The following is a 25,514-nucleotide window of genomic DNA, read 5'->3' on the forward strand; positions in this document are numbered from 1 at the left end:
CAGTCATATGCTAATCCTTCCTAATATTAGGGATAATTGGGCCACTCTCTTTCTTGTTATTTGGGTCTGTTTGGTGACAGAATGACATCCTATTATGGTCTTTGGTGAAGATCTTCACATTCACATCCCTAAACAAACACAAACAGGCAGACTAAACAATGCATCAGGGAGGTTGGTATTATTCACCACATCCTGACTGGCCACTGCAGTGGAAGCTCAGTTCCATCAGAATAAAATGCTGGCTGCTGCACTACAGCCTAGGCCTAATTGTTTTCTGTAGGACACTGACATCATCTTCATAACGTGGAAGTGGAAGCTAGTCCCAGGCTTAATCTAGTCTCTGACACAGAGGACAAGTGTCATGATAACCTAAGTACTAAAAGTGGGCGATAAATTACCTGAGTTGATGTGATAACTAGAAATAGAACTATATGTTTATAACAATGTGAACTACAGTTTGTGTTTCATGATCCTTTAAACTACTACAAGTATGATGGTTGTAGCCATCAATTGTCCTATTTAACAATCAGCCATATTAGCACACTTATTTCATTTCAAACTTTACATTTCTCTAGTATAGGCTACTTATCCTAATAAACAATATCAGCAAAATGCGATAAATGATCGGTATGGTCGGCGTCCATAATTTGGGGTTTATCGTCCCAGCTCTACTAAGTACATGTCATGATAGCCTATTTAGCAAACATTTTGAAGATTTGTTTGAAGCTCATAGACACTGACATTGATTTGAGTATCAACCAATAATAAATAGGCAGTATGTTCTTATCAGCTAACCAAAGGACACACTCTCTCCTTCCCGCCTTACCTTCTTCTCTCTGGTCGTTGAGAGCCATGTTCTTCATCGTGTTCTTGTCCACAGCAGGCAGGCCGTTAGCGTTGTCTGTGTAGGACGGCCGGTAATTAACATCAGACCGTGAGCGGTTGTGGCCTTTCTTAAAGGTGGCGTTGGAGGAGTTAGAGGAGGTGTTGTTGGTGTCCTTGGTGTGGGCGGCCAGGTCATTAGTGGAACGAGCACGTCTCTTTTCTCCCTGCCTCAGAGCCAGCACGCTGAAGGCCGAGGGCTGGTCAGCCCAGGCCACGTTACGCGGGGACACCTCGATCCCCTGATCCCTGGCCAGCAGGCCCCACACCCCGCTAGAGCTCAGCTTCCCCAGGGCTACAGACATCTCCTGCAGCTTGGGGTGGTGCTGCCTGGGCTGCCAGACCCCCTCCCCTCGCTGTCCTCCACCTCCGTCCAGGCAGTGTAGGAAGGCCTCGGTGGCCTCCAGGGCAGGGCTAATGTCCTCCACCTCCTTCATGGTGCTCCTCGGCTTGGCCCCGTGTGGAGGCTGTTAGGGGAGGCGGGGTGGTGGTTCTCTATGGGGCTGGGTGGTTCTCTGGGCAGGGGACGATCCAAGTGGCTCTGGACCTCGCAGCTGAAGCATCTGCAGTCTGAGCCCCAGAGGGAAGCCGTGTTCCTCGAGGGCAGGAGGCTTCTTCCAGGAAAACAATTCCTCTTTAACACAGCTCTGCTAATCAACTAGCTAGAGGTGAAACACTCTTATTGAGTTTATGATAGCTCTGGCCTTTGCCAGAAATTCTCATGGCACAGTTTTGGGGTGGCACTGTTTTTCTTACAGGCTGATGGCTCTCTCTCTGTGTGTGTGTGTGAGTCAGCTCTCACATGAATCCACATGAGGATGTGTGTAACAAAGAAGAATGCTCCTCCTCCACATTGGACGATGATGATGCCATCAAAAGGGCACAATGTGAGGCTTCACTGTGCCATGGGACAGAAAAGAGAACAGAAAAAGGAAACATGTCAGGGTTGATTATCACTGAACAGGGTGAAGATCAGATATGTTTAGCAATGAACAAGGCTTAGCAAGCTTAACATTTCCTGATCACATCAAACAACATAGGCATTATCCAGTAAGGGAGGGAGTAAATAGTCTAACACACAGACAGCTAACCTGTGCCTCAGGCTTGGACCAACCTGGTTGGGGCGGGGTTGCCTTCCTTCTGGCCAGACAGTTTAGCCTCTCACTTCCAGGGTGTTGCAATATATATATATATTCTCTCTCTCGCTCCCTCTCCCTCTCTCTCTCTCCCTCCCCTGGGTCTTTCACTTTCTTCCAGACATGAATTATTTAGAGGACAACACCACCAGCCTATCCCTGGACGGCTTACACGCAGCACTTCACTGGGAAAGGGGGGTGATGTGAGGAGAGGGGGAGGGAGGGAGGGAGGTGCATATTCCACATGCCTGTAGCGCAACAATCAAGTTTAATTTAAAAATGTGATTATGTCTGCTTGTTTTCATATCTTTTTGGTCTCGTCTCCTTCGCTCCTTCTGTGCTGTGCACCTTCCCATTTACACACACAAACCAAGCCACGCCTCCTGCCACTCACAACAAAGATGAGAGATCACTACTTCCTCTCTGACAAGCGGTTTCAACTCGCTATTTGCATTTGAGGTTTGGTCAAAGGGAATCGGACATATGGTCAGGTAGTGTATATTATCCGAAATCCCCCATAAGTCTGGGGGGAAAAAATCAGGATAATATTTTGAGGCCATGTCACCCAGCCCTATGTGAGGAGGGGATGAGGTGGAGGTGGAGGGAGGGGTGAGGTGGAGGGAGGGGTGAGGTGGAGGGAGGGATGAGGTGGAGGGAGTGGATGAGGTGGAGGTGGAGGGAGGGGATGAGGTGGAGGTGGAGGGAGGGGTGAGGTGGAGGGAGGGGTGAGGTGGAGGTGGAGGGAGGGGTGAGGTGGAGGGAGGGGTGAGGTGGAGGTGGAGGGAGGGGTGAGGTGGAGGGAGGGGATGAGGTGGAGGGAGGGGATGAGGTGGAGGTGGAGGGGTGAGGTGGAGGTGGAGGGAGGGGTGAGGTGGAGGTGGAGGGAGGGGTGAGGTGGAGGGAGGGGTGAGGTGGATGGATCAAGGAGGGCAGCCAGGCCAGATGTGACCCTGGGCAGGGTGTAACTCTGCAACTCCATGTACAACTCCAGGTACAGTAGCTACAGGGATCTGACTCATCAATCTCTCTTCAGCAATGAGTTCACTGCATCCAATGAAACATTGTCATCATGGCTATGTTCATAGCAAATGATCATCCCACAGACAATCATCCTGCACTAAAGAGAACGACCAGCTCAAAACTAGAAAAACATATTCAACCATCCCCAAGAGCACGTGTAAAAAAACAAACCACATCCTGGTGACCTAGTGCATGACTGTCTGAGTGACTTAGTGCATGACTGTCTGAGTGACCTAGTGCATGACTGTCTGAGTCAAGCAGCAGTCACAACTGTGTCCTCACCTTACCCAGCAGACTAGCAGGTGTGACACAGATGCACACTGTCCCTCCTCACTGACTGTCTATTTACATCCCTCTCACACAGCAGGCATCATATCTTCCCTCATTGCAGTAGCTAGGACAGGTGTGTGTGTGTGTTTGTAGTCTACACATCTGTATATTGTCTATTCATTTGACATGAATGAGGTAACTAACTGAAGGAGTGGCTCTGGTGTAGTTAACAATTCATTATCAATACAAGGGGACAGCGCTGTCAAGACAGGTGCCTTGCTTATAACTTCTGACAACAGTGCAGCATGCAATGCAATGCAATGCAATCAATGCAGCTATCCTAGCAAACTAGTTAGTTACCGTTTTACATATACATCCAGACCAGCTACATCCTGATTCAGTGGTTCACTAACATAGTTAGCTAGCTAGTTCCAAGCTAACACCGAATATTGGTTCACTTCTACTAGCAGGTGTGAATGTCCATCATCTAGATAGCAAGCTAGCTAGCTAACAACGTCAACTAGCCTCCCATCCTTGAACAATGTCATTTCGATTCTAGCGGTAAAACCATCTAGCTACACGCGCAAATATTTATCTATATTTGTTAATATCATTGTTAGAAAAAAAATATATGCTAAATACCCACAAACTCGGTGTCGAAAGAATAATGAATAAGTCTTGACTCACCTGATTCTGTTTACAAATATATCATTTTCTGGTCCGTCAGAGAAACCGGATAGAACTGATAGTTCCTTCATTAAATGTTCCGTCTCTTGCAACTTGTGTGAGTTGGCCATTCATTCTGGAGAAAGGGTGTCCTGATTCTCAACCGTTCATTTTCCGCAGATCAGTTCAGAGAAATTACTGTAGAGAGTTGTCAATTCTGCAATAACATGGGATTTATAATTGATTCTAGAAGTAATAATACAACAGTATGGTACTACTAACATGATAATTCTGGTGTAATTATAATCTCAACATGGATGGAAACAACATGATAATTATTACACAAGTGTATGTAGTAATAATAATTGAGAAACTTTTGGTAAGTTGACAAACCTTTCAGTTACTACATCTGTGCCTAATTTATTCTGCATCCATATGTCTCATTGTCCCCCTGTGTTTTGCATGAAAATAACATCGTTTTTTTATAACTGAACATTTGAAGTCCTTTTAAATTACTCCAACCCTGTTTCATACCCATTCCTCAACATCACACAAATTAACCTACAGTTGCGGCAAAACCAATATAATACTAATTTAATGACGAAGGCAGGTGACAGCAGCAGGGGCCACGTATCAAACTGAAAATCCTCCAACAAAGGTCATAAAGACATTTCTCTAATGATGAATCTGAGTGGAGGGGTGGAGGAAAGGGGGACGAGCAGGGAGAGAACGGAGCATATTTTTTTCCTAATGGGGCAAAGCTAGCGGTGCTTGAAGCTACCCAGTGTCCATTGTGCTGACCCTACAGAAAGAGAAACATTAGTCTCTTTCAGGCCAGAGAGAGAAACACAGTAATTATCGTGGGCTCTCTCGGCTAAACATGCGACCTCCCCTCCCTCGATCCCTCAGAGCCCCCCTGTACCCTTTCTATGTGCTTATTGTCTAGGCTCGTTAAAAAAATCCTTCTCTAATGAAGGAGGAGGGGGCCCTGCCCGGGCTAATGGGCTCAAATATGTTCCTCTCCGGACCATTGTTGTGGGATAATGGCTCTATGAGCCCCAGCTGTAAACTTGCAGACGCCATATTGTGTATGACCTACATAGAGCTGCATGTGAACTCTTGCGAAATGCTATTTGTCCCAGCAAACTCTCCTCTCTTTTATTTTGTTCTGAGAGGAGAGTCAATTATGGCAGTCAGCGATTGGGCCTAGCTGCCTTTGGTAGAGATGCAGGAGGAAGCAGAGAGGGACTTATAGTTGGATATGTTTTACAGCTGTAATACTGTAATGTATAAATGCCTTCTCAAATGGGATATACAAATAAATAGAGAAATATAGTATGATAACCTCAAGGACACCATGGCGTTTAACACAATTGTATAACATGTAGCACAAACACTACTAACATTGAATGGTATTTGTTGCTTCATTCGGATACTCAAAATAAATGTTAATTTTCCAAGTAGAAATGCTAATTTGTCCCATATTGATTATGTATATTTGTGGAGTACAATGTCCTGGTCAGTGACGTTGTAATATTATTTGTCATCTTCCTCCAGGAAAGAGACAACAAACCTTTAAATCTAAGTGGATACGAGATTGACATTGCAAATAAGGTAGCGTCAACGTTAAGAACAAGACCATGTCTATCCATATCCCCTCTAATTTTTACATCTAACAGCACTCTCTCCCTCTCTCGTTCCTTGACCTACGAACTCCACTCTCCCTCCCTCTATTTCTCTTTTCTCTCTGTCTATCTCTCCCATCCAGCTACCTCTTTATTTTGATTATATCCTCCTGTACTGATGACTAAATTATGATTGGGTTTAAGGATGGCAATGCTTTCATCTGGCCAGTGTTGTTCTGCTCTCTCCCTCTCCAACACAAAAGGCCCGCTACCTCTGCTCTGCTCGCCCGCTTTTGAAGAGTAGAGTGGCTGTTGGGTCCCCATGGAAACGGCAGCGAGGAAGCCTCTTATATCCTCCCTATCGGAGCAAGGTGTTCTCATATCAGAACAGAGACAAAGTTTAAAAACAGACAGACAGACACAAAGAAAAACACAGCTCTTATCTTATAAATCTTTGGAAAGGAAGTGATTTCATGAGAAATAGGTACAATTTGTCTTTGTATTATGATCAGTTCTCTTTATGCTGGAATGGCATTTTTTTTGCCAGAATGTCTTTTTGATAGGTAATGCTAAGTCCCTTAGACATCCAGTACATTTTAATCCTAGGTAAAAAGGTCAAACAGAACAATCATGTACCATTAAATGTGCTGTACCATAGGGCCTGTAAAGGGCATAGTATGTTATAATTAAGCAATAAGGCACGAGGGAGTGTGGTATATGGCCAATATACCATGCCTAAGGGCTGTTCTTATGCACAATGCAATGCGGAGTGCCTGGATACAGCCCTTAGCCGTGGTATATTGGCCATATACCACAAACCCTCAAGGTGCCTTATTTCTATTATAAACTAGTTACCAACATAATTAGAGCAGTAACAAGAAATGTTTTGTCATACCTGTGGTATACAGTCTGATATACCACGGCTGTCAGCCAATCAGCATTCAGGGCTCGAACCACCACTGTTCTTAGGCGTCGTGATTAAGAACAGCCCTTAGCAGTGGCATATTGGCCATATACCACACACCCTCGTGCCTTATTACTTAAATATCATTCATATAGGATATCAGAGTGAGGATTGACAAAGACTGCATTGAAAGGCAGCCCAATGTGTAGCAATAAACATTTAGGACCACAAAACTAGAGATCCTGAATGTGTTCAAAGCACAGACTAAACCAACACTGTGTCAACATACACTACATGACCAAAAGTATGTGGACACCTGCTCATCAAACATCTCATTCCAAAATCATGGGCATTAATATGGAGTTGGTCTCCCCTCCACTCTTCTGGGAAGGCTTTCCACTAGATGTTGGAACAGTGCTGTGGGGACTTGCTTCCAATCAGTCACAAGAGCATTAGTGAGGTCAGACACTGATGTTGGGCGATTAGGCCCGGCTCACAGTTGGCGTTCCAATTCATCCCAAAGGAGTTCGATGGGGTTGAGGTCAGTGCTCTGTGCAGGCCAGTCAAGTTATTCCACACCGATCTTGATGAACCATTTCTGTGTGGGTGATATAGTGAACTTGTTTGCCTTGGGGTAAGTTGAGCCAATGGCCACCATACCCCATACAAATTACTATAATTTAGTCCGTTTTATGCAGTATTTTTGCAACGTGTCATGCATATGAACTCCAGATAGTGCATTTTTATTGTTTCAAAGCAGACATCGTCATTCCCCATGAAGGGAAGATATCCATTCAAGCAGCAACAAGGGATGAAAACAGACAATGACATTGAAGGGGTTCATTGACAAAAAAAGTTAGCTAAACATATCAAGAATCTTCTGACCAGTTTCATGGGCTAAGTAACCTCAAATGCAGAGAACATGCCTTCAAATTGGAATATCGAAACAACATCCCAGACAACTGGTCAATAAATGGAAGGGTAAGTGATATTGAACTGAGAGATCTTTATCTGAATGTAGACATACATTTAAGATATACAGTATACCACACCCCTTTCCCATGAATTAAACGTTGACCTACCAGCACCATCACACGATATCAGCACCCACTTACCGCAAGGCACCTCAATTTACATAAGTTGTGCCAAGAGAACACTTTCTTTGAACAAGCGATGTTTTCAAAACTTGTTTACATGAATTCTGATTATTTCCAGTGATACACATCCTGAAATACATGTAGATGTCTTTGTTAGAAAGTATACCTTATTTACCTCGAGTGATGCCGAATGTAAATAAAATTAAATGCCTCAGAACATCAGCCTTTCTACAGCGCAGAGATGGCCATCTCTATGGTAGTCGCTTACTCGTGTGGGCCTTGGGAATATATTGACCGTTTTAGATAGCATTTTTGCTGGAAGCTTTCTTTAAGACTGCCAAATGAGTTGGTTCAATACCAGCTAATGTGTTTACTCTCTCAGAGCTGATAGCTCAAGAAGCCCCACATAAGCTATGTTGTCCCATCCATCCAGCCAGGTTTTAAAAAATATTAACCACTGTTCCCATTCGCAGCTAACAATCCTGCTCTTTCAGTGGCAAAGCCATCCATGTGGAGCCTCAGACTGGTAAATGAGACTTCCTTCTCCCAGACAAAATCCAATTACGTTGGGACAATAGTAGCAGCCCTACAGGCTTTGATACCTTTTTGGAAGCCTTGGTTCTCGCCCTCTTCCATTGGATGTCCGAGTGCCTCCGTTTCCTTTCTTTTCCTCTGGGTCTATTCCCCCATCGCCGCTTGCACTAGGATTAACCGTGTGGATTCCATCTGGTGCGAAAAAGCTAATCATGCCAAGGGTGCTCCTGACTGTGTACATGTGGAAGGTGCATCACAGTAGGCCTAAACTCCATGTGGACATACCAGTCATACAGTGCTTTAGAAGGATTTGAGGGATGTTGTGCTGCAACTGATAATACGTTGGATACAGTCTATTGTCAAGCTATTACACCTGATGAGCAATGTCACTCGGATTACAATGGCACCATCTGGTGGCAAACTGTAAGAGACCTAAAATCTTCCAAAGTGTTTTTTGTAAGATCGTGGTGCTAGATAAACAGTTTTACAACATAACATTAATGGGGTAATAGAAAATAAATACTGAACGCACTAGACAATTCTCCCCAAAACCCATTTATTGAGTTGATATTCTGACCACACTGTCGAGTACAAACCTGCATATCCTCTGGTTCTGGGTGCTTACTGGCAGATGAAGGTACATTGACACTAGTTTCTGTATGAGGGGTTAAGGTGTTAAGTGTGTTTTTAATATCTTACGACCTCTTCCATAACCACAAACAAGGAGTGAGTGATGCTAGTATAGCTTTGTGAATCAATGACACCATCAAGTCAAGACAGTCAAAATCTAAACAGGCTACAGTAGTCATCATGAGATATATATATATATATATATATATATATGGTGTGACAGACTGAAGTCACTTTACATAAAGACAAGGCAACAGACGGGTAAGATCACCCTCAGGCAGGACTGGCAATCACTGCTCACTGACCGACCATATACACACAAAACAAAATAGGGGGACCTTAGTGCAATTAGCGTAAAGAACACTGGTTATTTCTGTGTCCATCATTCATAAAAAAAAAATTTTTTAACTGGTCATACTTGGCAGAATCATATACTTCACTCGGCAATTGCTTAAAAATCACAAGTTATGCTCGTGGATCTCAAATTAGGATTCAGGCCACTTAGATTGGCTGAGTGTTACCAAAAGATATGGCTAGACCATAGTGGTAAGTGATCAATGGAGAAGAGGGCCTCACAACAACCTGCCCAGGGACTGCGGTTGAAAATTAGCCGGCTGGCTACAACCAGCACTTTTACTGAAACGTTGATTAATGTGCACTGTCCCTGTAAAAACACAAATAAACTCAACTCAGCCTACATCTGAACCCTACATATAGTAACACAACATGGGATTAATATAGCGCTTAAGGACCAAAGTCTCTTCACAATTGTAAAAAAAAAAGAGAAATAAAATTTTAAAAAAGAAAGTTTACAAAAACATGAATAAAAGAGGGGTGGGCTGAAATAAGAGAGATGTATCAGTGTATGGGGAGGGGAGGGTTGGGATACGAACCTGGTTTAGGGTAAGGGGCGTGTGGGGGACAAGGTGGTGAAGGGCTTTGTAGGTCAGAAAGAAGAGCTTGTAATCAATGCGTTGGGAGACAGGGAGCTAGTGAAGTTCAGAGGACAGGGGTGATGTGCTGCCAGTACTTAGTGTGGGCGAGGGGGTCGGGCTGCAGAGTTTCGAACCATTTGGAGCTTATGGAGGGAGCTTGAGTTGACGCTGGAGAGTAGTGAGTTGTAGTAGTCAAGACAGGAGGAGATGAATGCGTGTTTCAACGGCAGGACAGGGAGGACCTGACTTTGGCAGTGTTGCGAAGGTGGAAGAATGACGATTTGCCAGTCTGTCTTATGTGGTGGTCAAAGGAGAGGGTGGAGTCCAGGATGACACCAAGGTTGCGTGCGTGGGGGGGAAACAGTGGTGTCAATCGCAAGATTGCTAGCTTTGGCGAAGGTGGATTTGGTGCCTATGAGTAGGAGTTCCGTTTTATTAATGTTTAGCTTGAGGAAGTGTTGTTGCAGTCATGTTTTTATTGCAGAGAAAGGGAATTCAATGTGGGTCACAGGTGGGTTGAATAGGGATTTGGTGCCGAGGTGATCTGGGTGTCACCTGACCAAGGAAGATGAAGAGGAAGGGGCCCAGCACAGTACCTTGGGGGACACCCTGTGTAACTGCAGTGGCGTCTGAGGTATGGCCATTGAGGGAGATGTAGTGGGTCCGGTTTATGAGGTATGATTGTAGCCAGGAGAGTGCTGTACCCTCAATCTGATGGCTGTGTTAAAAGCGGCACGCCGGTCAAGGAGAATCAGAATGTTAAGGGCACCAGCATCAGCAGAGGTGAGGTCATTCACAACTTTCAGTGCAGTTTCAGTACTGTGGTGGAAACCAGAATGGAGGGGCTTGAATTAGTTGTTGACTAGCAGGTGGGTTTGTAATTGGGAGGCAACAGTCTGTTCCAGAGTCTTGGAAAGGAAGGTGGGAAATTGGGCAGAAAGATGGTGGTGTCTGTTCCTGGCATTTTTAAGATGGGGGGGGACTGCAGCTGTTCTGTAGTTGGAGAGGTGAGATCCGTGGGCAAGGGAGAGGTTGATGGTGTGTGTGATATATGGACAGAGAGCAGGCAGGCTTTGATGAGAACAGTATGGAGAGGATCCAGGGATGGACAGAGAGCAGGCAGGCCTTGGTGAGTAAGTTGTGATGTTGATGACATGAATTTTGAGATATAGGGAGAGTCAATGAGTGCAAATTCATAGACCCGGGTTTCAGGGATGACGGTTTGGAGGTTGATGGGGGGAGGGGCGGCTAAGAGAGATTGATCAGTCAGTGAACTGTATTTTGGTGAGCTTTTCCTTGAAAATAGCTGAAGGAAGGAGTTGCAGAGTTCAGTGGAGGGAGTAGAGAAGGTGTCGTCACGAGGCTGAAGTAGTTTGCTGACAGTGGAGAACAGAGTCCAGGAGTTCTTATTGGAGCTGCTGTTGATGTTGGAGAAGTAGGTGTACCTGGCAGCACTGAGGCCATCTCTGTAGGCCTCAGCGTGGACAGTGAGACCAGACTTCCTGCTCAGGCGCTCCAGGCAGCGGCCAGCTTGCTTCAGGGCACGGACCTCAGGGGTCAACCAGGGGGAGAAGGACACAGGACAGAATTGAGGAAGACAGCAGTGTTGACTTGGGCAGCTAGTTCATCGGGTGAGTTGGGGGCGTGGTCAAGGGGCAGAGCAGATGGCATTAGAGAGTTGGAGGGGGTCAACAGCTTTTATGTTGCAGAAGGAGATGGTCTGTATTGTTGGGTAACATTGAAACAGTCCAGAACAGCAATGAAATCTGAGGCAAGTTGAGTGTAATGAGTCCACATGAATATTCATATTGCCAAGCAACAGCAAGCAGGGGGAGAGTGGGACAGCAATGGCAAGTAGTTCAGATGTGAATGAATCATTTGCTTTGGGAGGACCTCCCCCTCCCCTGGACAAGACACCTCCTTGAAGCAGACAGACTGCTGGTGGGGGGAATGATTAAGTCCAGAGGGTCCTAGGTCTTCTAGAAGCTCTGGTTGGGTTCTGGCAGACAGTCCCCCGTCATTGGTTCAGTGTTGGCCGGGGCCCATAGTCCCTGCTGTCAATAGTGTGTGTGTTTAAAGTTGGGAGATGAGGTCATCACAGTTTGGGTTGGTTGGACATCTTGGTCTTCAGGTTCTCTGACAGTTTATCCAGGAACTCAAAGGTGTTCAGGTAGTCTGAGCGTTTGGTACTAAGGGAGAAGAGAAGATGAAGGAAAGACAGAAAGAAAGACGGTTGGAGTCAGTCTAGTTTCATAGTCAGGTTTACTGTGCGTATGAATGCATGTACGCACGATGCATGCTACTCACCCTGCCATGCCTTTGATACAGATGGCCAGATCCTTGGTCATGAAGCCAGCCTCGATGGTCTCGACGCAGACGACCTCCAGGGCCTCAGCAAACACACGCAGCTCTGCGTTGTCATCCAGCTTCGCCCGGTGCAGCAGCCCCCGCGACCAAGCAAAGATGGACGCTGCGCTCACACACACACACACACACACACACACACGTTAGGGACATTTCAAAACGTTGAGCTCTTTTCCTAGGTCCTCGTGTTGCCTGTGTTTCTCTGTGCTGTAATCAATAGAAAACGCAGTTTCTTTGGACAAATTCAGATAGGTCCCTCCCAGTTTGGTTTAGTTTAAGAAACGTTTTGCAACAGAATCAGCGTAATGAATACAGCCCTGCTACATGCAGATCTACATCCAGCAGGGGAATGAGCTGGGCTGAATGGTTTTTAGAGCAGGCATCATCAGTCGGAGACAGAATGAAATAGAACATACATTGTATCCGTGTGTAAATTACCGATGGGGTTGGTGGATGTCTCCTTGCCCTGCTGGTGCTGTCTGTAGTGGCGTGTTACCGTGCCGTGGGCCGCCTCTGACTCGACCGTACGACCGTCAGGACAGATGAGCACACTGGTCATCATACCAAGGGACCCATAACCTGAGGTACACACAGAGATATTAAATACATCTGTCACAAAGTACTTAACAGCTAACTGGATATAAACGCTCAGAGACAGTGCCAAGACAAAAACATTTTTTATCTGCATTCTCCTCAGTGTTCTGGAACTAAAAGTAATTCTATTGAGCTAGTCTTAGAATATTCCTTGAAAAATAAATTTAAAGATGACAAATTCAAAAATGGACTAGCGTCTGGACTACATCAGAGTACACTAGACTGGACTTAACTAGCTGGCCTTACCTTGGGCTACAGAGTCAGACTGGACGTCTCCATCGTAGTTCTTGCAGGCCCAGATGAATCCACCATCAGACTTCATGGCCTGAGCCACCATGTCATCAATCAGACGATGCTCATACCAGATCCCCTTCTGCTCAAACTTAGAGCGGTACTGCCTGGGACACACGGGAACAGGTCTGAGGACAGGGTTTACACACCTAAACCTCGTATTGTCCTTTATAAAGGAGTCAGAGATTGAAAATATGCATAGTAGGTGGGGGGGCTTGTCGGCTAATTACCCTTTATCGTCAACCATACATTGTATGTGACTCGTGTATCGACTACATGCTGAAAAATATATTGTCAATAGGGAAAATAAAGATTTACTCGACATTTAAATGTCTGAGGCCAGGCAGACATACTTTTCATAGATCTCCTGGAAGATATCTTTGAAGCGTCCGTCGTACTTCTTGAGGATGGTGTTCTTGGTGCTGAGGTACAGAGGCCAGGCTTTCTGCAGCCCCATCTGGAAGGAGCTGTGGGCAAAGTCCCTGATGGAGTTGTCTGTGTTGTACATTCCCAGAGCCACACCACCTGAACCTGGAGGACAGAGACACATGTATCATTCTCATGAAGATACTGTACACGCACATGAATACACGACACACACAGCTGCCGTCCTCCCCCCCCCCATTTTGCAAACAGAGCAATGGAGCCAACCTTAATCACACCCTCTAGTTAATCAAAATTCAATGTTTGTCTATAGTATGTGCAGGAGAGGGAGGTACACAGCTGATTTATCATTCAGAGTTAAATCAGATAATGCCGTTCTCATATTGTAATATTTACACTGCAAACATATGTAAAGATTGTCATATTGACATACACAGGCTGGCACCATCGGCTAACAATATTATATAACGGACAAAATCTATTCTGGATATTACTTTCCCTTACAAGCAAAGGTTACATTTTAAAATTGATTTTCATCGACAAGTAAACTTGTGGTTTTACCTTCAAAGTCATGGACGACAAAGTTCATTGGCTCCCCAATTTTGGGTGTGAATTTCATCTCCAGTCTCCCAGGTCCAGGTACCACAAAGTCTGTGGCCTTGTACTGCAAAGCGGGAGAGAGAGGTCATAGATGTAACAGACAAGGGCTCCATCTAGTGGAGAAATATAGAAGTGCAATCCCTGTCTGGGGCAACCAGGCACTTGACTACTGTTCACTGGGTAGATGACAGTAACCTGTAATCTCAGAATAGATGACAGGTTACATTGCTGTTGGAGAGCTGAAAAACAGATGCATCTGGCCAAAATGAAACGTTATGGTTGGCTTCAACCAATTAGTAGTGTGGATGCAACCGAAAGAGCAATCCGAAATAGCACTGTATTACAATACATAAAAACATGCATCCTGCTTATCAATCCTACAGGCCATACCGTGACGTGATTCAAATACAGTAACCACCCAAAAGGTCAAGCTCCCACCTCATTTCTCAATGGAGTTGAAGCGTATTGACTACAGCATGGTGCCATGTAGAGGTTATTCTCTAGCTGTAGTACAGTATGAATGATGGAGCACTGTGAGACGTGGAGCCAGTGTGGCAACATCATGGTCTAAAGGGCAACAAAGCCATTTAATCAGTGACTAACTGAGCATTCAGTGACAACGCCAGTCCATGTTTCTCTCTGTGAGCAGGCCTGACCACCACACCTCTAGTCGGCATGAAGTTAACATGTGATCAACTGGAGACTGTACAATATCTCCTTTAATTAAAAACGTGTTAACAGAGACGAGGTGCCACTAACACATTGCTTAATTTACCTAAAGCATAGGATCCATCCTTTTCTCTCGAGGTAATCAGATTCAAGGAAGTGAGGGAGGAAGGGCCTAGAGAAACCTAGAGAGCCAATCATTAGGGGGGTGGGGCCTGGTATAAAGACATTTTGATGAATGGTTAGTAAGGGTTCTACTGCTGAAGGGGTGGTAAAAGGTTACCTGGTCTCCGTGAGCATGCCTGCCGATGATGATGGGTTTGACCCAGCCGGGCACCAGGCGGGGGATGTTCTTACAGATGATGGCCTCCCTGAACACGGTGCCTCCCAGGATGTTACGGATGGTCCCGTTGGGCGAGCGCCACATCTGCTTTAGCTTGAATTCCTCCACCCGGTTTTCATCCGGCGTGATGGTGGCACACTTAATGCCCACGTTGTAGCGCCGCGTCGCCTCCGCCGCCTCAACAGTCACCTTGTCGTCTGTGGCATCGCGGTTCTCCATGCCCAGGTCGTAGCTGAGGGAAGGGCAGATGAGCAGCAGGGAGGAGGATAATTGTTACCTTTAGGGTTCATGGGAGGACAAATGCTATGAAAAGTATGTGGGCCTGTGAAACCAATTAAAGTTAAATATGTTTCTAACAGAATAAAGCTAATACATTTACTGTGTGTTTTTGTTTGTCATTTAGATTTCTATAATGAAGTCAGTGGGGTTCCAATACAAAGCCTACCTCTGATGACTGAACCACCTCATCAGGGACTGAACCACCTCATCAGGGACTGAACCACCTCATCAGGGACTGAACCACCTCATCAGGGAGTTCCCTACTCTATCAGGTCTAACAGAGCCACACTGTAGCAACCAGCACAGGACCCAGTAAACAAAACATTCCTGTTTCAAATGCAGCAGGAATTAAACACTTGCAAAAAATAGAATGTATTTGTCAAACAGAGCAACATTCAATCAGTGTGAAATTATGTAAGTCACAGATAGGGTCACAAACTTGGTGAGAGGCTGAACCAGAAACAGTATACAATATGCTAACATGTGAACAAAGAGGCCAGTGTTCACAGGCTGCTGCTATGTGACTGAACTAATGAATTACTCCTCTGAAAGACCCAACACATCTTAGCAGGCGATGGGGGTGTTCTGGATTTCCACTAGTTCCCGCAAGCAAAAAGTCAATTGGCTAGATCGTAAAAAAAAGTGTCTTTTTAATCTTAAATTTAAGGTTAGGCACAAGGTTAACAGTGTGGTAAAGGTTGTTTAACATTTTATTTTAAGAGAAATTGTATAAATAGACAGATTATGACATTGTGGCAGCTAGTGACAACTGACCCACTTGTCCTGGTGGCATTGAACTATTAGTTTGAGGTATTATTACATAAACAACTTCCTATTTCTACATATAGTACACAGTTAGAGACTGGGTTGTCTGCGCTCACAAACTACAACAATGCAAGAAGGAACACTGGTTTATTGATTTAACACTAAATTGAAATCACCCCACAAATACAGAACTAAAATGTGTGCACTGCACACGTACATCCAAAAAAGACAAGACTAAGCATAAATACCTCTCCTTTCCTTGTGTAAACTGGGTTTTGTTTAACAACCTTTCACCCAGTTTCTCCCTCGCCTCTCCCTTAGCCTCCCCCTTAGCCTAGTACGACAACAATGTGCTACTCCAGACAACCGCAGGTTAGATGTGCATCTCAATGTCATTGGGAAATCAACACATCTGAGACTGACATAGCACTACAGGCGCTGTGTAATGGTGAGGGCTGTGTGATGCAGCACTACAGGCAGTGTGTAATGGTGAGAGCTGTGTGATGCAGCACTACAGGCAGTGTGTAATGGTGAGAGCTGTGTGATGCAGCACTACAGGCAGTGTGTGATGCAGCACTACAGGCAGTGTGTAATGGTGAGGGCTGTGTGTAATGGTGAGGGCTGTGTGAGGCAGCACTACAGGCAGTGTGTGATGCAGCACTACAGGCAGTGTGTGATGCAGCACTACAGGCAGTGTGTGATGCAGCACTACAGGCAGTGTGTAATGGTGAGGGCTGTGAGCGCACTGTGGTTGACCAAGATGACCCGTCCACTCACCCCACATCCCCAACCACACCGAATGCATTCCTAAGATTTATGAAACCAATGACTGTGCCTTATAGACACAGAAACTGGGACAGCAGAAATAACAAACCTGCAAGAAACAAAACAAAAAAATACAACTCAATCCATCCTTCTCACTTGACCAACTTCAGATGGCAATAATTTGATATATTTTTTAATTACTGGAGAGAAAAAAAAAAAATAAAAAAAAAACACTGCCCATGACATTTGTAATAAGCATGACCACAGAGGTCAGGTCATGGGTAATCCATCCCTTTCCAAAACACTTCTGCCCAAATCCCACAACACCTTCCCCCTAACCATCCCGTACAATAGTCGTGTGATTTGCTAAAATTACAAATAGTTGACTCATTAAGGTCACTCCCACAGAATTCTAAATGGTCACTCCCACAGAATTCTAAATGGTCACTCCCACAGAATTCTAAATGGTCACTCCCACAGAATTCTAAATGGTCACTCCCACAGAATTCTAAATGGTCACTCCCACAGACCAACTTTGAATAGTTGATGTACCCGGCTTATTATGTGCTGTGCACAATAGCTTGGAGACAAGGTTAGGTCATGGGTTTGGAACACTGGTATGAGGTCATGTGTTCCTGTTGGTTATAGAATGACTATTACAAACTATCATGTTGCAGCAATTTTGCAAATATTATAAAAGTAGTAAGAACTTCTAAGCTCTTAAAAACAGACCTTAGGTGTTTAGCCTTTAACTGGCAGTTCTCAAAAACATTTTTGTTTTAAGACAGACACACTGAAAAGCACACGTACAATTGTAATAATCGCAGCACTGCAGCCAATGTCGTGCGTGTGTTTAATATCAGTCCACAGTCTGAAGGTCTAGTGCAAAAAAAGAGGACTGGACTTGAGCATAGGACCTGAGCAGTTCAGATTTGACAGACCAGAGTTGTAGGTCTTGGAAAGGATTCGCTCTGGATCAATCACGCCACATCCAGATCAACTAGTCTGCTGACGTCATGTGATCAGATTGTCTGGAGGGTTTGGGTAATACACTGCTCTTTAAAACAGCTACCCCTGGGCACAAACAGCTACCCCTGGGCACAAACAGCTACCCCTGGGCACAAACAGCTACCCCTGGGCACAAACAGGTCCTCACAATATCAATATGCATTGGTCTTTTCAAAAATGGTAAATTATTATGCAAGTCCCTTTGATCTGGGCATCACACTACCTTTTACCCAACACTTGAAACATGTCACACGTGCTGAATAGACATCTAACACAGGATAGCATGAGAGTACAATAAAGAACACGTTGCACAATAATGTGCGGTGACAACACACCTGTCCTTGGTGATATTTGCTAGTGTCTAGGGTTAGAGCAGAGCACAGCTACAATCAGCATTTTCCTCATCACGTGTGCATTCCTGTAACCTATAGGGTTTTCCTGAGCATGCGACTTAAGAAAAACTGAGCATTACATGACAACCTAGCGAACCCTACCCACCCACCCACCCACCCACCAACCTAGCAAACCCTACCCACCCACCCACCTAGCGAACCCTACCCACCCACCCACCTAGCGAACCCTACCCACCCACCCACCGAACCCTACCCACCCACCCTACCCACCCACCAACCTAGCGAACCCTACCCACCCACCCACCTAGCAAACCCTACCCACCCACCCACCCACCCACCTAGCGAACCCTACCCACCCACCCACCTAGCGAACCCTACCCACCCACCCACCTAGCGAACCCTACCCACCCACCCTACCCACCCACCAACCTAGCGAACCCTACCCACCCACCCACCTAGCAAACCCTACCCACCCACCCACCCACCTACCTAGCGAACCCTACCCTACCCACCCACCAACCTAGCGAACCCTACCCACCCAACCCTACCCACCCACCCACCTAGCAAACCCTACCCACCCACCCACCTAGCGAACCCTACCCACCCACCTAGCAAACCCTACCCACTAATTCAAGTGCAAGTCAGGCATCTCTCTGGAGATTCAAGTATCGACAGTCAGGTAAAACCTGAATCAGAGGAGCTTAAGCTGGTGTTGACAAGCTCGTCTGGTGTGACAAGTCTAACGCCAACCCCCTCCTTAACAAACCCCTACCTCCCGTCCCCCATGGGTACATTGTCACAGAATCTTCAGACATATTGAATAGAAAAGACATGCTTGTCCATCATGTAGATTCAGAACACTGATACAACTTTGCTCTATTCATTCCAGTTCTATTTTCCATCTATGTATTTAAGGTATAGGAAATGTGTCAAAACCAGGAGGACTACCTGAACTTGTCCAATAAGAAGTGCTCATTTTCATTGTAAAATGTTTCCTGCTACCGTTTGCTACAATGTACAGTAATGACTACAGGCCCAGGTGTAGCAGCAGGTACAAGTCACCTGTGCAGGTCCATCTCCAGGTAAGGGAAGATAAGCTTCTCCTTAATGAGCTCCCAGATAACTCTGGTCATCTCATCCCCCTGCATCTCCACCACCGAACCTGCCTTGATCTTCTGGGACATCCTGGAACCTGGTGGAGGGAGAATACGAGAGAGTCAGTCAATAGTAACAAGAAAATGGCAGTTGGCAAGCCTTCTACATGTGGAAGTTATTTCAGCAGTGATACAGTCAAGGCAGTTTTCCCCTGGTCTAAAGTACATACTAAATTAATTTACAATTTGCGCTTACTAGATTAGTGAGTCAGCATTTCTCTTCTATTAAATGCCATTTTGCTAAACAGGGACAGTTTCAAAGATATTCCAACCTCTAGTTTTACAAGTATAACAACCTCAACTGAACCAGAATTAGGTTTAGCACCTACGGCCCATTTCCCTAAACTGAAAATAGATAGCCTACTATAGCTACAAGCAAGATCAAGGCAAGAAACCTTGAGATACAATGCATCCAATCAACAAGGCAGTATTGGTGCTACAGTTAAGTCGATACATTGCTTCTTCTGAAAAAACATTGTTACGAAGTTAACATTCCACCCGGAAAAGTTAACCCCAGAATGTTACATAATTGCACACCGACTGGCCATCGTATGATGAGGAGGGGCTAATAGTCTAGGGATACTGGCAAAGACTAGACGAAGTTAAAGAATCTAACGTTAGTCTGGGCTAAATTAGCTCATGTTAATCGCGAATAACCATTTACTGAATGTGTGCACAATCAGCTGGTGTGAGAGCTGTCATTATCTTCCTTCACAAATATCAACAGGCCTACATCTCTCTCTCCCTCTCTGGATACATAACACATATTGCAATATACATGTTCGTATCAAATAGGCCACTGTATTTTAAAGACCCGGATGGTATTTCTTATGTCCAACAATGGTTAGTTACGCTATTGTAGCCACTGTTGCCAGACAATGGGGATTTAGCGATGATCAGACCAAATTAAAGCGTTTAGACCCAATATGCCTATAAGCATAACTTTGCAGTAGATATTATGAGGGCCTACCTTCGTTTTCTAACAGAACCACAATATGTGGGTAATAGTTTAGCCGGTAGAGCGTCTGGTTCTGCACGGACTGGGTCTAGAAGGCTGCGGCTACAACTGACGAGAGGAGAGGCGCGGTTTCATATAAATAGAGGCGTCAACCAGGAGGGAGTTTGATTACACTGAACCGGGGTAAAACGGGTTATTGCCCTTCACCGGGCAAAAGCGGTAAGGGAGGAGCGCCTGGCTCAAATCGAGCTTGACAGGGCCACAATGTCAACAAAACAACATGATACATCGCTCAGAAACATAAAACCTGTATTTTCTAATAAATAAATATAACAATTTAAGTAGTTTCCCTTGGGGAGGCAGATAAAGCGATATGTGTTTTTATAAAGAGCAAAACTTTCGTATATAAAAACACTGGCCTATATAGAACTATGCCATTTTGGTTTTCAGCCAACTTCATCGTCGGCTTTAACTGGGGAACGCGGTTCATCCTCGGTAGGCAGCCAGTTTCAAAACTATCGTAATCAATGCTAACCCGGTTTACCCACGCCATTAATCGAATCCCCTCCTGGTCAGCGCCAGTGAACTCACCCGCAAGACAGACACTCCCTGAACCAATCAGGGGAAATGTCAAAACCTAAACCAAATAATGTATTACTTAGACCAGACCCAGCTGCTATTACATTGGTGTCTATGGGAGACACACCCAGTTAAGTAGACTGAAACGTCAATGGTAAACGGCCTTAGTTCACTCTCTTCATTTATCAACCATCTTTTCCTGAACCAGCCAATAGAGTAATCCCACACGGCTATGGGAGGGGTTTATGGGCGGGTAGCTGGTTTTTTCCAAGAGGGTTGTTTGTGCTACGCGGCGGCCTCTATTGCACTGCGCGAATCCGTTTAATTTTATAAATTAACAGTTCATGTCAAATTATTAGGAATTGCAGTTGATTTAGGTTTTCCCAAACACACTAACCTAGGCTATCACAATTCTGGCGTTCCTACTTTATCACCGTATGTAATCGTCGTCTCTGCGGCTTTTTGAACTTAGCCTGTTCATTGAGAAGGTGGCCTCATTAATGCACAAGTGCGAAAATGTATGATCATACTGACCTCCAAACCGTAGTCGATCTGGCGCACCGAGCATGACTTCGTTAAACGAAGTATAGGGAGCTTCGTCTGCCTCAAAGAACGTATGCCTACAATTAATGACAGACGCGTTCAACGTTTTCATCAGGTCGATGTTGCTACAGCACGGAGGGCTTATTTTTAAAGTAAAATGTTGTGCAACGTTTCAACACGAGTATTATGGTGATTTGGCAATGTGATCATTAACTTATAGAAAACACCCAGGTGAGGATAGACTTAAGATATACACTTGCCTGGGTGTTTTCTATAAGTTCATGATCACATTGCCAAATCACCAACGGCAACCCCACCCTTAATGCTTGTGTTGCAATGTTGCACAACGTTTCACTCTAAAAAGACCACAGTGCTGTTCGCAACATCGGACGGATCAAAATACAGTGTACAAAAATTAGGAACAACTTCCTAATATGGAGTTGCACCCCCCTTTGACCTCAGAACAGCCTCAATTCGTCGGGGCATGGACTCTACAAGGTGTCGAAAGCGTTCCACAGGGATCGGAGTGGGCATGCGTGGGAAGGTCTCCCACTCAGAAGTAGGAGATAGGGCGGGGGTAGGTTGACCTCAGGTCTCCCCACTAGAAGCCCGAGGTAGGGGGAGCGGGGAATCTATCAAATAGCGCACCTCTAACTTTGTACAGTACTAATGCAATTAGTAAAATTAGTCACACTATGAAATGCTACCAAATAAACCATTATTCATTCATAACTGTGAATATATAGTTTCATAGACATATTGTTGCATTTTTTTCTGGTTTGTGCGAAATCGTTCAGAATAATATAAAACCAGTCTGCACACCACCAAGGTGAATTGGTTTAGTCCTGACTCTTGGTTGACAGTGTTGGGTAATGTATTCATGCTCCAGTGCCAAATCACCTGGCACCAACTACCATACCCTGTTCATAGGCACTTAAATCTTGGTCTTGCCCATTCACCCTCTGAATGGCACACAATCCATGTCTACAGGCTTAAACATATTTCTTTAACCCGTCTCCTCCCCTTCATCTACACTGATTGAAGTATATTTAACAAGTGACATTGATAAGGGATCATAGCTTCACCTGGTCAGTCTGTCATGGAAAGAGCAGGTGTCCTTAATGTTTTGTACACTAATATATATATATTGAACAAAAATATAAACACAACTTAGTGTTGGTCCCATGTTTCATGAGCTGAAATAAAAGATCCCAGAAATGTTCCATACACACAATAAGCTTATCTAAAATGTTGTGCACAAATATGTTTACATCCCTGTTAGTGAGCATTTCTCCTTTGCCAAGATAATCCATCCACCTGACAGGTGTGGCATATCAAGAAGCTGATTAAACAGCATGATCATTACACAAGTGCACCTTCTGCTGGGGACAATAAAAGGCCACTAAAATGTGTGGTTTTGTCACACAACACAATGCCAGATGTCTCAAGTTGAGCGAGCATGCAATTGGCATGCTGACTGCAGGAATGTCCACCATAGCTGTTGCCAGAGAATTAAACGTTAATTTCTCTACCATAAGCCATTTTCAACGTTGTTGAAGGGCCCTGCTCCCCCGATTGCTCAGTTTGGCTGGACGGACAGCTCTAGGAAGAGTCTTGGTGGTTCCAAACTTCTTCCATTTAAGAATGGAGGCCACTGTGTTCTTGGGGACCTTCAATGCTGCAGATATTTATTGGTACCCTTCCCTAGATCTGTGCCTCGATACAATCCAGTCTCTGCGCTCTACGGACAATTCCTTGGTTTGGTTTGTGCTCTGACATGCACCGTCAACTGTGGGACCTTATATAGACAGGTGTGTGCCTTTCCAAATCATTTCCAATCAATTGAATTTACCACAGGTGAACTCCAATCAAGTTGTAGAAACATCTCAAGGATGATCAATGCAAACAGGATGCATCTGAGCTCAATTTCAAGTCTTAGCAAAGGGTCTGAATACTTATGTAAATAAGGTGTTTCTGTTTTTTATTTTTAATACATTTGCAAATATTTCTACAAACATGTTTTCTCATTGTTATTATGAGGTATTGTGTGTAGATTGCCGAGGATTTTTTTCAAATCCATTTTAGTATAAGGCTGTAACGTAACAAAATGTTGAAAAAGTCGAGGGGTCTGAATACTTTCCGAAGTCACTGTACCTCTCAGTTGGCAACAGTTTTTTAATTGTTTCACGAAACAAATAATGAAATAAGCTAATTGCCAATGTCAGGTTGGGTCTGTACCTCTATTTGGCATATCCCATTTAAAAAAAATACTGTTTGAAGGAGTTCGCTGGCAAGCTTATAAAGTGGTGAATTAAAGTAGCCTTTTTCTGCTAGCTATCTTACAAACCTGCTCAAATTCTAATAACGTTTCAACTTTAGCTAACCTATAGTTTATTATCATATAACTTTGAAGTCACATATTTGAATTTAATAATCAACTTCGCTTGCCTTAATACATTGAAAAATAACGTGCTTACTGGTAGGCTGCTATTCAATCAAAGCCACATTGACATTATCCATCCCTGGTTAGCCCCTATTTGCTTAAAAAGTCAGATGTAGCCTAACACAATATCTGCCAATTCATTTCAAGCAATATTGCCCCTGGTCTGTTGTCTGTATGGTGCGTGTGTTTGGCTACTCCATGTAGCCAGTTAGTGATGCTATTGATAACCATCTTGTGGGTAGACAGAAAGACTTTCCCCAAAAACCTTCTCAATTAAATGTTAACTGCAAAGTAGGCTTACCTGACAGAATACTGAAAATATAAACGCAACATGTAAAGTGTATGTTTCATGAGCTGAAATAAAAGATCCCAGAAATGTTTCATATGCACAAAAAGCTTAATTCTCTCAAATTTTGTGCACACAGTTGTTTATATCCCTGTTGGTGAGCATTTCTCCATTACCAAGATAATCCATCCACCTGGCAGGTGTGGCAAATCAAGAAGCTGATTAAACAGCATGATCATTACACAGGTGCACCTTGTGCTGGGGACAATAAAAGGCCAGTAATGGACTGTCGTTTCTCTTTGCTTATTTGGGCTGTTCTTTCCATAATATGGACTTGGTCTTTTACCAAATAGCTCTATCTTCTGTATACCCCCCTACGTTGTGTCACGGCTGTTTGAATGATCGGACCAAAATGCAGCGTCTGGTTCGTTCCACATATTTATTAAACTGTGAAACTAAATGCAATACAAAAAATAAACTGAAGGACAAAACAACAAACCGTGACACAGGAGGAACAAACACTACTCACAAAATATAATCACCCACAAAAAAACAAGTGGGACAAACATCAACTTAAATATGACCTCCAATTAGAGACAACGACAACCGGCTGCCTGTAATTAGAGGTCATGCCAAACAAAAACTAACCTAGAAATACAAAACTAGAAACTAAACATAGAAATACAAAAACGGACAAACACACCCTGTCATGCCCTGACCTACTCTACCATAGAAAATAACAACTTACTATGGTCAGGATGTGACACCTTGCCACAACACAACTGACTGGCTCAAACGCAATAAGAAGGAAAGAAATTCCACAAATTAACTTTTAACAAGGCACACCTGTTAATTGCAATGCATTCCAGGTGACTACCTCATGAAGCTTGTTGAGAGAATGCCAAGAGTTTGCAAAGCTGTCATCAAGGCAAAGGGTGGCTATTTGAAGAATCTCAAATCTCAAATATATTTTGATTTGTTTAACACTTTTTTGGTTACTACATGATTCCATATGTTATTTCATAGTTTTGATGTCTTCACTATTATTCTACAATGTAGAAAATAGTCAAAATGAAGAAAAACCCTTGAATGAGTAGGTGTTCTAAAACTTTTGACAGTAGAGTATATATTTGCAAACAGTAAAAATGTTACAGAGAAAACAGAATACAAACAATAATTTGATGCTGCTTGTCATGCCAAATAGGACTACTGTTAATTAACCATTATTTGACCTATGGGCCTATATTGACACATCTCGTCTACACCAAGGACCCGGGGAGGATTGGCAGGGCAGAGAGGAATGTGCCTATGCCTATTTAAAAGCTACGAAACAACATGTTTCATATTTAAAAAGTAGCTCTCAAGCTAGAAAAGGTTGCGACCCCAGCTCTATAGGCTACTAAGGCTAATGGAGCAATACTAGAACATAACAAAATCGAA

General features: G+C 44.2%; 1 protein-coding gene and 1 pseudogene across 2 annotated transcripts; both read right to left on the reverse strand.

The window, feature by feature from the left end:
- The window catches only part of LOC115155566 (pleckstrin homology domain-containing family M member 3-like), a 68,673-nt pseudogene extending 64,613 nt beyond the window's left edge, over positions 1-4,060 (reverse strand).
- Positions 4,061-8,673: 4,613 nt separating this feature from the next.
- Positions 8,674-21,431, reverse strand: LOC115155568 (isocitrate dehydrogenase [NADP] cytoplasmic). 2 transcript variants are annotated; one of them, XM_029702282.1, is made up of 9 exons: positions 21,337-21,431; positions 19,174-19,303; positions 14,882-15,173; positions 13,894-13,996; positions 13,302-13,479; positions 12,904-13,055; positions 12,502-12,642; positions 12,007-12,169; positions 8,674-11,888 (listed from the first exon to the last, which is right to left on the reverse strand). In XM_029702282.1, exons 1-9 carry the CDS (start codon positions 21,368-21,370, stop codon positions 11,795-11,797), a joined length of 1,287 nt encoding a protein of 428 aa, XP_029558142.1. In that variant the 5' UTR covers positions 21,371-21,431; the 3' UTR covers positions 8,674-11,794. The 2 variants fall into 2 exon arrangements, with proteins under 2 accessions (XP_029558142.1, XP_029558143.1); XM_029702283.1 differs by lacking the exon at positions 21,337-21,431 and adding an exon at positions 20,236-20,344.
- Between the last annotated feature and the right edge of the window lie 4,083 nt (positions 21,432-25,514).

The sequence above is a fragment of the Salmo trutta genome, chromosome 20 (genome assembly GCF_901001165.1).
Source record: "Salmo trutta chromosome 20, fSalTru1.1, whole genome shotgun sequence".
NCBI lineage: Eukaryota > Metazoa > Chordata > Actinopteri > Salmoniformes > Salmonidae > Salmo > Salmo trutta.

Coding starts and splice junctions, on each gene's coding strand:
- LOC115155568 (XM_029702282.1), bottom strand. CDS start 21,370: ATGCTCGGTGCGCCAGATCGACTACGGTTTGGAG. Junction 13,997..14,881: donor GGCATGCTCACGGAGACCAG/GTAACCTTTTAC, acceptor CCCGCTTTGCAG/TACAAGGCCACAGACTTTGT. Junction 11,889..12,006: donor TGTATCAAAGGCATGGCAGG/GTGAGTAGCATG, acceptor CTTCTCCCTTAG/TACCAAACGCTCAGACTACC.